The 13,003-nt window shown below is 55.3% G+C and overlaps 1 protein-coding gene and 1 long non-coding RNA gene across 16 annotated transcripts in view; one reads left to right on the forward strand and one right to left on the reverse strand.

The window, feature by feature from the left end:
• Nucleotides 1–13,003, forward strand: part of C2CD5 (C2 calcium dependent domain containing 5) — a 68,664-nt gene that overhangs the window by 51,702 nt on the left and 3,959 nt on the right. For 10 of the 15 annotated variants that reach the window (XM_075602897.1, XM_075602901.1, XM_075602904.1 and 7 more), the window contains 3 exons: nt 118–219; nt 7,398–7,588; nt 10,910–11,056. In XM_075602897.1, the coding sequence (XP_075459012.1) occupies nt 118–219; nt 7,398–7,588; nt 10,910–11,056 (440 nt within the window). The remainder of the gene's footprint in view (nt 1–117; nt 220–7,397; nt 7,589–10,909; nt 11,057–13,003) is intronic. The other 5 variants (XM_075602903.1, XM_075602898.1, XM_075602908.1 and 2 more) reach the window with 2 other exon arrangements.
• Nucleotides 1–13,003, reverse strand: part of LOC142496271 (uncharacterized) — a 37,389-nt gene that overhangs the window by 13,380 nt on the left and 11,006 nt on the right. The gene's annotated exons all lie outside the window — the stretch shown is intronic.

Consider the following 13,003-nt stretch of genomic DNA (forward strand, 5'->3'; position numbering starts at 1 on the left):
TGCTTCATCAGAAGACATTGCGATGAGCAAGAGACGTCACCCATCTTTTTTCTTTGTTTTTTTTTGTTGTTTTTTGTTGTTGTTTGTTTTTGTTTCTTTCTGTCTGTGTGTTTCCAGCTTCTTCCGTTGATTACAGTTCCTTTGCAGACAGATGCAACAGCTGGATAGAGCACATTAAAATGAGAGCTCAGACCATAAGACGTGGATCAATTAAGACAAGTAGGCGGTTGTTTCTACCACATTATGATGATAATCTGAGTCATATCTCTGATCCCACAGTGGCAACGGGTGAACCTTCCAAATCATTTATATATAACCTTCCAAATCATTTATATATAACCTTCCAAATCATTTATATATAACCTTCCAAATCATTTATATATAACCTTCCAAATCATTTATATATAACCTTCCAAATCATTTATAGCTACACAGATCAAATCCACAACAGTGGCAGTGTGTGAAAGCTGCCGCTTCCTACTCATTGCATGTACAGAATATATCCGCCACTACATCTCACCTCTGTTCAATGCCCGCCGCTCCTAGTCCCGTGACCGCTCGCCGCTCCTAGTCCCGTGACCGCCCGCCGCTCCTAGTCCCGTGACCGCTCGCCGCTCCTAGTCCCGTGACCGCCCCGCCGCTCCTAGTCCCGTGACCGCTCGCCGCTCCTAGTCCCGTGACCGCTCGCCGCTCCTAGTCCCGTGACCGCCCCGCCGCTCCTAGTCCCGTGACCGCCCCGCCGCTCCTAGTCCCGTGACCGCCCCGCCGCTCCTAGCCCCGTGACCGCCCCGCCGCTCCTAGTCCCGTGACCGCCCCGCCGCTCCTAGCCCCGTGACCGCCCCGCCGCTCCTAGTCCCGTGACCGCCCCGCCGCTCCTAGCCCCGTGACCGCCCCGCCGCTCCTAGTCCCGTGACCGCTCGCCGCTCCTAGTCCCGTGACCGCTCGCCGCTCCTAGTCCCGTGACCGCCCTGCCGCTCCTAGTCCCGTGACCGCCCCGCCGCTCCTAGTCCCGTGACCGCCCCGCCACTCCTAGTCCCGTGACCGCCGCTCCTAGTCCCGTGACCGCCGCTCCTAGTCCCGTGACCGCTCGCCGCTCCTAGTCCCGTGACCGCCCCGCCGCTCCTAGTCCCGTGACCGCCGCTCCTAGTCCCGTGACCGCCCCGCCGCTCCTAGTCCCGTGACCGCCCCGCCGCTCTTGGTCCCGTGACCGCCGCTCCTAGTCCCGTGACCGCCCCGCCGCTCCCAGGTCCCGTGACCGCCCCGCCGCTCCTAGTCCCGTGACCGCCCCGCCGCTCCTAGTCACGTGACCGCCGCTCCTAGTCCCGTGACCGCCGCTCCTAGTCCCGTGACCGCCGCTCCTAGTCCCGTGACCGCCCCACCGCTCCTAGTCCCGTGACCGCCCGCCGCTCCTAGTCCCGTGACCGCCCCGCCGCTCCTAGTCCCGTGACCGCCCGCCGCTCCTAGTCCCGTGACCGCCCGCCGCTCCTAGTCCCGTGACCGCCCCGCCGCTCCTAGTCCAGTGACCGTGACCGCCGCTCCTAGTCCCGTGACCGCCCCGCCGCTCCTAGTCCCGTGACCGCCCCGCCGCTCCTAGTCCCGTGACCGCTCGCCGCTCCTAGTCCCGTGACCGCCCCGCCGCTCCTAGTCCCGTGACCGCTCGCCGCTCCTAGTCCCGTGACCGCCCCGCCGCTCCTAGTCCCGTGACCGCTCGCCGCTCCTAGTCCCGTGACCGCCCCGCCGCTCCTAGTCCCGTGACCGCCCCGCCGCTCCTAGTCCCGTGACCGCTCGCCGCTCCTAGTCCCGTGACCGCTCGCCGCTCCTAGTCCCGTGACCGCCCCACCGCTCCTAGCCCCGTGACCGCCCCGCCGCTCCTAGTCCCGTGACCGCCCCGCCGCTCCTAGTCCCGTGACCGCCCCGCCGCTCCTAGTCCCGTGACCGCTCGCCGCTCCTAGTCCCGTGACTGCTCGCCGCTCCTAGTCCCGTGACCGCCCCGCCGCTCCTAGTCCCGTGACCGCCCGCCGCTCCTAGTCCCGTGACCGCCGCTCCTAGTCCCGTGACCGCCGCTCCTAGTCCCGTGACCGCTCGCCGCTCCTAGTCCCGTGACCGCCCCGCCGCTCCTAGTCCCGTGACCGCCGCTCCTAGTCCCGTGACCGCCCCGCCGCTCCTAGTCCCGTGACCGCCCCGCCGCTCCTAGTCCCGTGACCGCCCCGCCGCTCCTAGTCCCGTGACCGCCCCGCCGCTCCTAGTCACGTGACCGCCGCTCCTAGTCCCGTGACCGCCGCTCCTAGTCCCGTGACCGCCCCGCCGCTCCTAGTCCCGTGACCGCCCGCCGCTCCTAGTCCCGTGACCGCCCCGCCGCTCCTAGCCCCGTGACCGCCCGCCGCTCCTAGTCCCGTGACCGCCCCGCCGCTCCTAGCCCCGTGACCGCCCCGCCGCTCCTAGTCCAGTGACCGCCCCACCGCTCCTAGTCCCGTGACCGCCCGCCGCTCCTAGTCCCGTGACCGCCGCTCCTAGTCCCGTGACCGCCGCTCCTAGTCCCGTGACCGCCGCTCCTAGTCCCGTGACCGCCCCGCCGCTCCTAGCCCCGTGACCGCCCCGCCGCTCCTAGTCCCGTGACCGCTCGCCGCTCCTAGTCCCGTGACCGCTCGCCGCTCCTAGTCCCGTGACCGCCCCGCCGCTCCTAGTCCCGTGACCGCCCTGCCGCTCCTAGTCCCGTGACCGCCCCGCCGCTCCTAGTCACGTGACCGCCGCTCCTAGTCCCGTGACCGCCGCTCCTAGTCCCGTGACCGCCCCGCCGCTCCTAGTCCCGTGACCGCCACGCCGCTCCTAGTCCCGTGACCGCCCCGCCGCTCCTAGTCCCGTGACCGCCCCGCCGCTCCTAGTCCCGTGACCGCCCGCCGCTCCTAGTCCCGTGACCGCCCGCCGCTCCTAGTCCCGTGACCGCCCCGCCGCTCCTAGTCCCATGACCGCCCGCCGCTCCTAGTCCCGTGACCGCCCCGCCGCTCCTAGCCCCGTGACCGCCCGCCGCTCCTAGTCCCGTGACCGCCCGCCGCTCCTAGTCCCGTGACCGCCCCGCCGCTCCTAGCCCTGTGACCGCCCGCCGCTCCTAGTCCCGTGACCGCCGCTCCTAGTCCCGTGACCGCCCCGCCGCTCCTAGCCCCGGGACCGCCCGCCGCTCCTAGTCCCGTGACCGCCCCGCCGCTCCTAGTCCCGTGACCGCCGCTCCTAGTCCCGTGACCGCCCCGCCGCTCCTAGTCCCGTGACCGCCCCGCCGCTCCTAGTCCCGTGACCGCCGCTCCTAGTCCCGTGACCGCCCCGCCGCTCCTAGTCCCGTGACCGCCGCTCCTAGTCCCGTGACCGCCGCTCCTAGTCCCGTGACCGCCGCTCCTAGTCTTGTGACCGCCCCGCCGCTCCTAGTCTTGTGACCGCCCGCCGCTCCTAGTCCCGTGACCGCCCCGCCGCTCCTAGTCCCGTGACCGCCCCGCCGCTCCTAGTCCCGTGACCGCCGCTCCTAGTCCCGTGACCGCCCGCCGCTCCTAGTCCCGTGACCGCCCGCCGCTCCTAGTCCCGTGACCGCCCGCCGCTCCTAGTCCCGTGACCGCCCGCCGCTCCTAGTCCCGTGACCGCCCCGCGCTCCTAGTCCCGTGACCGCTCGCCGCTCCTAGTCCCGTGACCGCCCCGCCGCTCCTAGTCCCGTGACCGCCCCGCGCTCCTAGTCCCGTGACCGCCCCGCGCTCCTAGTCCCGTGACCGCCCGCCGCTCCTAGTCCCGTGACCACCCCGCGCTCCTAGTCCCGTGACCGCCCCGCCGCTCCTAGTCCCGTGACCGCTCGCCGCTCCTAGTCCCGTGACCGCCCCGCCGCTCATAGTCCCTTGAACGCCCGCCGCTCCTAGTCCCGTGACCGCCCCGCTGCTCCTAGTCCCGTGACCGCCGCTCCTAGTCCCGGGACCGCCCCGCCGCTCCTAGTCCCGTGACCGCCCGCCGCTCCTAGTCCCGTGACCGCCCGCCGCTCCTAGTCCCTTGAACGCTCGCCGCTCCTAGTCCCGTGACCGCCCCGCCGCTCCTAGTCCCGTGACCGCCCCGCCGCTCCTAGTCCAGTGACCGCCGCTCCTAGTCCAGTGACCGCCGCTCCTAGTCCCGTGACCGCCCGCCGCTCCTAGTCCCGTGACCGCCCGCCGCTCCTAGTCCCGTGACCGCCCCGCCGCTCCTAGTCCAGTGACCGCCGCTCCTAGTCCAGTGACCGCCGCTCCTAGTCCCGTGACCGCCCGCCGCTCCTAGTCCCGTGACCGCCCCGCCGCTCCTAGTCCCGTAACCGCCCGCCTCTCCGAGTCCCGTGACCGCCCGCCGCTCCTAGTCCCGTGACCGCCCCGCCGCTCCTAGTCCCGTGACCGCCCGCCGCTCCTAGTCCCGTGACCGCCCGCCGCTCCTAGTCCCGTGACCGCCCGCCGCTCCTAGTCCCGTGACCGCCCGCCGCTCCTAGTCCCGTGACCGCTCGCCGCTCCTAGTCCCGTGACCGCCCGCCGCTCCTAGTCCCGTGACCGCCCGCCGCTCCTAGTCCCGTGACCGCCCGCCGCTCCTAGTCCCGTGACCGCCGCTCCTAGTCCCGTGACCGCCGCTCCTAGTCCCGTGACCGCCGCTCCTAGTCCCGTGACCGCCGCTCCTAGTCCCGTGACCGCCGCTCCTAGTCCCGTGACCGCCGCTCCTAGTCCCGTGACCGCTCGCCTCTCCGAGTCCCGTGACCGCCCCGCCGCTCGTAGTCCCGTGACCGCCCCGCCGCTCCTAGTCCCGTGACCGCCCGCCGCTCCTAGTCCCGTGCCCGCCGCTCCTAGTCCCGTGACCGCCCGCCTCTCCGAGTCCCGTGACCGCCCCGCCGCTCCTAGTCCCGTGACCGCCCGCCGCTCCTAGTCCCGTGACTGCCCGCCGCTCCTAGTCCCGTGACTGCCCGCCGCTCCTAGTCCCGTGACCGCCCGCCGCTCCTAGTCCCGTGGCCGCCCCGCCGCTGCTAGTCCCGTGACCGCCCCGCCGCTCCTAGTCCAGTGACCGCCCCGCCGCTCCTAGTCCCGTGGCCGCCCCGCCGCTCCTAGTCCCGTGACCGCCCCGCCGCTCCTAGTCCCGTGACCGCCCCGCCGCTCCTAGTCCCGTGACCGCCCGCCGCTCCTAGTCCCGTGACCGACCCCGCCGCTCCTAGTACCGTGACCGCCGCTCCTAGTCCCGTGGCCGCCCCGCCGCTCCTAGTCCAGTGACCGTGACCGCCGCTCCTAGTACCGTGACCGCCGCTCCTAGTCCCGTGACCGCCCCGCCGCTCCTAGTCCCGTGGCCGCCCCGCCGCTCCTAGTCCAGTGACCGTGACCGCCGCTCCTAGTACCGTGACCGCCTCTCCGAGTCCCGTGACCGCCCCGCCGCTCCTAGTACCGTGACCGCCGCTCCTAGTCCCGTGGCCGCCCGCCGCTCCTAGTCCCGTGACCGCCCCGCCGCTCCTAGTACCGTGACCGCCGCTCCTAGTCCCGTGGCCGCCCCGCCGCTCCTAGTCCAGTGACCGCCCCGCCACTCCTAGTCCCGTGGCCGCCACTCCGACATGCGCGGTCAGAGTAGCGGTCACTGGAGTACCCGCGCTGGGCCGCCGAAGTGCTGCAGATTGTACAGCGGTGCGATGTAGGGGCCGCGGCTGAGGGTCCTAGAAATCTCAAACGGTCCCGGTGAGGGGCTGAGGTCACCGTCTCATAGAAAGTACTATACATTATATTCTCATTTAATGGTTCCCAGGACCCGGCAAACTAAAAGGCACGAAAAAGCCAATGAATTGGCCAACACCTCGAATATATGTGTCCAACTAACTGATCTGTTCAAAACATGTTTTCCAATTTCAAAACATTGTGGGATCTGCAGTTTATGGTGGAATAGAAATTACAATTCTTTGGGGAAAAAAAAGATACAAAAACCAGGTCTGATCCAAGCTGATTTGGAGACTTGGCAGATAAAGCAGTTCTAGACATCCAACTCCTTTAAAAGACCACAATATATCGTCGTTGCAGAGGTAAATCTCAACAAGTGCATTTTTTAGGCAAAAACTCACTAAATGCACTTCTTCCTGACTTGGGATTTCTTGATATTTCTATTGAAAAACTCATGAAGTGCCTTTTTAGTCCTAGTTCTGAGTTACCAAAACATAAAACTCATTCATTTTGATTTTGATATAATTTCGAAAAAGAACATTTAATCGCCTTTTCCTCAGTGCTCACAGAATGTAATTAAAGACTTTTATCTCTACAACGACAACACACGTTACAACTTTCTCACTCTATCAAATGTACCAATCTGTTTTCCTAGCACACAATTAATTCCCCAGATTTTGGGCGCTTGGTATTTCCTTCCCTTTTCTTTCTTCCGAGGCGACCTTTATTTTTTGTATGTTTCGCCGTGCTCATTCACGATTCTTTTGCAGGAATGCCACTTCTTTCCAAAGCAGAATGCCATGGCCCCGTGCCCTCCTCTCTCTGCGTGCATGCTTTGCATGGTCTCCATCCGTTTATTTCTCTCTGTCTCTCGCGATCATCTCTTCTTAATGCAGCATGGGCTGAGCTTCACCAGTACAGCGCCAGAATACCGACACCTGGTTCATTGCAAAATGCAAACCGAAAACACTCATTGCGGGGTTGGCCAACTCAAGTCCTCAGCGGTCACCAACAGGTCCGGTTTTAAGGATATCCTTGCGTCCGCACAGGTGGCACAATCAGTGGCTCAGTCAACTGCACCACTTGTGCTGAAGCAGGGATATCCTTAAAAGAGCAATCCAACACAGCAATTTAAAAAAAATATATATAGAATTGAAGTAGGGGGGTCTCCGAAGCTTTACCCCGTTCATTTCAGTTCCGGGGCCCCCTTCTTCCGGAGATACAGACCTCTGAAGTAGGAGCCGGTAGCAGATCTGGCTAAGCAAGCAGGGCATTCAAGTTTGAAGCTCCCACGTCACACAGGCCAATAGGAGTCCGCGCCGATGACATCGCGGCTTCTTATTGACCCGCGGGCCCGGGAAATATCTGAACAGTGGACATATTGTGAACCCCAATAGCCGAGGAGAGCAGCTGCCGGCACCTAATTCACCGGTACGTATTCCCCGAAGCAGGAAGGCCCCAGAGCTGAAATTAACTGGTATCGGCTCCTGAGACCCCCCTGCTTCAAGTGTGTGTGTGATTCGGCCAAAAGCCGTCCCCTTGGATTGCCTCTTTAATATCTGACCTGCTGGTGACCCTTCAGGGCTGGAGTTGGCCACGCCTGACTTATGGTTTGTTGTTGTCCAATTGCGTTTGATTCTTTGCTCAATTATTACTGAACTTTTTATTACTTTTCTTCTATCCGTCTTTCCCACCTCTTTCTGCCACTTTTCTCTCGTCTTCTAGTCACGTCGCTGGACAAGGCCAGTCCGTTGGCTGAGGGACCCTTGCGACATCGCTCTGCGGCAGCGTGGGGCAGTCCCGCGGTCACCGTGGTCAAGATGACACCACTGTCTTTTATACCAGGCGCCAAAATAACCAAATACCTTGGGATCATCAACATGTTTTTTATACGGGAAACCACTTCCCTGCGAGAGGTGAGCGATACCAGTGGGCATGAGAGAAGTTTCTATCCAGACATTTTTATTGATGCAAAAATTGATGTTTAGCTGTGAAAGAAATGCTTAGCTTTGTTTAGAAGGCCTACTTACAGCTGCAGCTCCTTCTGGGAACCACTTTCTTCTATCTGCATGTGTAGGATGTTGGGGTCCTGGAGATTAACCACGTTAATTTTAGCTCCAGCGCCTTACCACCCCCCCCCTCCCCCCCCGAGATACTCACCGGATAAAGTGTCACTGATACTTCATGGAGGTTTTAATCCCATGTGTCACGCGGGCCAATAGGAAGCTGCGACCGACTTCTTACTGGCCCTAGTCACGCGGGAGATTTAGACTTCCATTTTGTTTCCCCATGAGGGGATCAGTACTTTCACCGCCTTCCGTGGTAAGTATCTCAGGTTCCCCGGAGCCGAGATTCACGGGTTTCAGCTCCGGAGACGACCTGCTTCCTATACCTGTAAAAAAAGATGGGGGAGGTCCAAAAATAGCAGTGCCACCTGTGCCGAAGCAGGGATGTCCTTAAAACCTGACCGGTTGGTGGCCCTTGAGGACGGGAGTTGGCCACCCCATGTGCAGGGAGAACTGCCCCATGAATAACTTTATTAAAGTGCGCTGCGTGTGGGCCTAATTCCCACATTGGTTTAAGCCGTGCTGTAGGAAGCGGTGTTACGTTGAAACATTGGGAGTATGTACAGTATAGTCATTTTTACTCTAGAGACATTTCATCTAATTTCTTTTATAAACATGGCAGTTTTATGGGTGTTCATGGTGGAGTAGGGTTTTTGATGTAAAAATTATATAATATATCACTAGGCCTTCTGATATTTTTTCCTATTAGAGGTAATGCACGTACACAGGTTTGTGTATATGAGCATAAATATGCATTACCTGCGACCGTAACGTAAGGTTTCGTGGGACGCCTGTGGGGCTTTATTTCCATATGACTTTTACAAAGCTAAAATGGTGAAAGAAATGTATCGACCCGCTTCACGTTTATAATGTCAGTAATTCTAACACTAGTCTATGTCTAAAACGGATCATAAAAGCTGCCGTACCCCATAACCATGAGGATACAGCGCTTCCAACGGATAACTACGTGCAAATGAGCTTCTTGTGCATCAATTTTTGCTGCTTATAACGTGGATCCCCTCAATGCCTACTAGCACCAGGGTGAACTAAGGCCTTGCCCCCGCTGCCTGCTACAGCGTCCGCTGTGGCGGACGCTGCGCTCACGAGAGCCCTCCCCGCAATGGCGCGGGGCCCGCTGCGAGGGGGGGCCGCAGCGCTCGCGCGAGAGCTACTCCTGCTCTCAATAGAATTGAGAGCAGGAACTCGCGTTGAGCGGCTAGGCACGCCCCCCGGCGGTTCAGCCAATGAGGGCGAACCTGCCGGGTGATGTCATGGCCGCGCCCCGGTCACTCCTCCGCCACGCCCCCCCCGGTCTCTGCTCCTGCAGTGAGCTGCAGACCGGGGAATCGCCGGAACGCGCAGCCAAAAGCGCGGGCGCGCATTACAGCGCCGTGACCGGGGCCTTAGCCTTATACTAGTGACATGTTTAGGAGGTCTGGGGCTGTGTGATACGTAAGTGTCCCAATTCCCCACCTCCCCTTATCTTTATTGGTTCTCTGATAAGGAAGTAGGTCAGAGGAAAGAAACTGGCTGCTTAAGTATAATTCCCCTAAGAAATTTAACATGCAACTCATTTTTAAGCCTTTGCTTTTAGCATTGCTAGATGTGTTTCGGGAACCCAGTTAGACTATTACATGTATGTTTTCTGACCAACTGTGAGGTTGCACCTGTAAGTTATGCCTGTAGTTTCACACAGCTCTTAAAGCTGAGCCTGGGTTAAAGAAGTGCATGGCAGGTAACCTGCTCACAGATAGCTATTTGGACCATTTTGGTCCCATGAGAGTGAAGATGGTCTCCGCCTTGCAGTGTGAAGCTTGGTGTGGTCACACCCACGTAAACTAATAATTTATGGTGGGTAAAAATGTGACAAAAACGCTCCGTGTCTGAGAAAGTTTGGGAGCACCGTCACATAGAACAAGAAGAAACAAAGACAATATATGTGTAATTATTCTACAATCTGGATAGGTGAATTCACCTCAATTTCATACGCACTCACATTTGGACAATACATTCAAGCTTCTCAAAGTAGTATGTCATCCAGGATTTCGCCAAATGGGATCCGTGTTATTATTCACTCTTCATCCTCCCCATAGTAAATTGTGGAAATGAAAACCGAGCCCGTGGAATAGAGAATATGGTGCTTCCACAGCAGCGAGGGATTCTGGGTAATAACATGCCAATCATGTTACATTGATTTATATCTACATCATAAAATGTCCCCTTCAGAGGTTCAAACATTTGGAATTAGATCAGTATCACCATCACTGTTTTGTGCAATTTTGCGGGATATATTTTCATTAATATTGATTGAGGGGTCAGAACTATAAGTTGGTGACAAATAACGTTGTGTTTATTAACATTTGTCACATTTAAGGAAGTCCCGTGATGTTCCTTTAACATTTTATTGGTTTCTTGTAAATCATGAATATGGATATTAAAGCAACAATCCCGTCTAAAAACCTTACCTGAACCGGAGGATTCCCTGGAGCGGTGGTTCCGTGATGTCCGAGGAACCCCACGTTCCAGAGCGGAAAGCAAACTGGGAGATCCAAAAATGGCCACAGGGTAATGGCTCCGAAAAGCTGCAATGTCGGCCGAGACATGATGTCGCCTTTCTATTGGTGACCCCTTGGCCATGTTTGTGGTCTCCAGCTATATTTGTCATTTTTTGTGTCTAAACCGGTACGAAAAAAATGACAATATCTGAGGAACCTGGGTGGGGGCTCCCCGAAATTAATGGGGCACTGATCAGCTCCAGGGGAGACCCAGGTCAGGTAAGTTAAAAAAAATACATTTAAAAAAAAAAAGAGTTCCCAGGCGGGATTGCTGCTAGAAATTAGAAGTCACTGTGCTTTGTTTTTAGTGAGCGCTTCTGCTATTCGAAATATTGAACAGAAACGAAGTAATGAGTGGTTAAATGGAGTATACTTTGTATAGTATGTGTGCGGTAAGCAGATGGTATAGAGAACTTAGAATAGCTAGGGAGTTAGGGCAAAAAGTACCCCCCAGGCTGAAGCTGCCAGTGCAAGGTCTGCTGTGTTGATTATCTTGTACAATTTGAAATGTTGCAAAGATCGAATCTTTAATATCCTTCGTTCTACGGGGAGATCTTCAACAGTGGCCAGAATAATTGAATGTAAAACCCGTCTCTCATTGCTTTGCTTATTACAGGAGGGCGGTGTCAGCGGCTTCCTCCACGCGTTCATTTGTGAAGTGTTTGCTATGGTACGAGCACATGTGGCAGCGTTAGGAGGCAATGCTGTCGTGTCCTACATCATGAAGCAGTGTGTGTTCATGGAGAATGCAAACAAAAATCAGGTGATGTACCAGAATGGCTTGTACATGTATGTGGCTTGTACATGTATGTGGCTTGTACATGTATGTGGCTTGTACATGTATGTGGCTTGTACACACAAGGCAAATCTGAAGAGAAGAAATTAAAGTATGTCACCGTTCCTATAATGAAAATATAATCGGTTTATCTAACCAAGTTAAAGCTATGTAACTGTGCAAAGCAGTAGTATGTGTTTAAACAGAGATTGATGTTAACATTTAAAATTATACATGACAACATCCCTTGTTTGGTAAGTAAAGGAAAACATAATATTAGCCAAACAGGGTTTAGCTTTTAAAGACACCATTAATCGCTTTTTGTGTATACGCTTGTAAACCGTCGTCTTTGTTTTTTAGTTCTATCAAACCCCCGAGTAATTGTTATTAGATACTCTGTTTTAACACGTGAATGTGCTGCTGTTATATTTATTTCCGTTTGTAACACGTGAATGTGCTGCTGTTATATTAATTTCCGTTTGTAACACGTGAATGTGCTGCTGTTATATTTATTTCCGTTTGTAACACGTGAATGTGCTGCTGTTATATTTATTTCCGTCTGTAACATGTGAATGTGCTGCTGTTATATTTATTTCCGTTTGTAACACGTGAATGTGCTGCTGTTAAATTTATTTCCGTTTGTAACACGTGAATGTGCTGCTGTTATATTTATTTCCGTTTGTAACACGTGAATGGGCTGCTGTTATATTTATTTCCGTTTGTAACACGTGAATGGGCTGCTGTTATATTTATTTCCGTTTGTAACACGTGAATGGGCTGCTGTTATATTTATTTCCGTTTGTAACATGTGAATGTGCTGCTGTTATATTTATTTCCGTTTGTAACATGTGAATGGGCTGCTGTTATATTTATTTCCGTTTGTAACACGTGAATGTGCTGCTGTTATATTTATTTCCGTTTGTAACACTTGAATGTGCTGCTGTTATATTTATTTCCGTTTGTAACATGTGAATGTGCTGCTGTTATATTTATTTCCGTCTGTAACATGTGAATGTGCTGCTGTTATATTTATTTCCGTCTGTAACATGTGAATGTGCTGCTGTTATATTAATTTCCGTCTGTAACATGTGAATGTGCTGCTGTTATATTTATTTCCGTCTGTAACATGTGAATGTGCTGCTGTTATATTTATTTCCGTCTGTAACATGTGAATGTGCTGCTGTTATATTTATTTCCGTTTGTAACACGTGAATGTGCTGCTGTTATATTTATTTCCGTCTGTAACACGTGAATGTGTTGCTGTTATATTTATTTCCGTCTGTAACATGTGAATGTGCTGCTGTTATATTTATTTCCGTCTGTAACACGTGAATGTGCTGCTGTTATATTTATTTCCGTCTGTAACACGTGAATGTGCTGCTGTTATATTTATTTCCGTCTGTAACATGTGAATGTGCTGCTGTTATATTTATTTCCGTCTGTAACGTGAATGTGCTGCTGTTATATTAATTTCCGTTTGTAACACGTGAATGTGCTGCTGTTATATTTATTTCCGTCTGTAACATGTGAATGTGCTGCTGTTATATTTATTTCCGTTTGTAACACGTGAATGTGCTGCTGTTATATTTATTTCCGTTTGTAACATGTGAATGTGCTGCTGTTATATTAATTTCCGTTTGTAACACGTGAATGTGCTGCTGTTATATTTATTTCCGTTTGTAACACGTGAATGGGCTGCTGTTATATTTATTTCCGTCTGTAACACGTGAATGTGATGCTGTTATATTTATTTCCGTCTGTAATGTGAATGTGCTGCTGTTATATTTATTTCCGTCTGTAACGTGAATGTGCTGCTGTTATATTTATTTCCGTTTGTAACACGTGAATGTGCTGCTGTTATATTTATTTCCGTCTGTAACACGTGAATGTGCTGCTGTTATATTTATTTCCGTCTGTAACACGTGAATGTGCTGC

The sequence above is a fragment of the Ascaphus truei genome, chromosome 5 (assembly GCF_040206685.1).
Source record: "Ascaphus truei isolate aAscTru1 chromosome 5, aAscTru1.hap1, whole genome shotgun sequence".
Classification (NCBI taxonomy): Eukaryota; Metazoa; Chordata; class Amphibia; order Anura; family Ascaphidae; genus Ascaphus; species Ascaphus truei.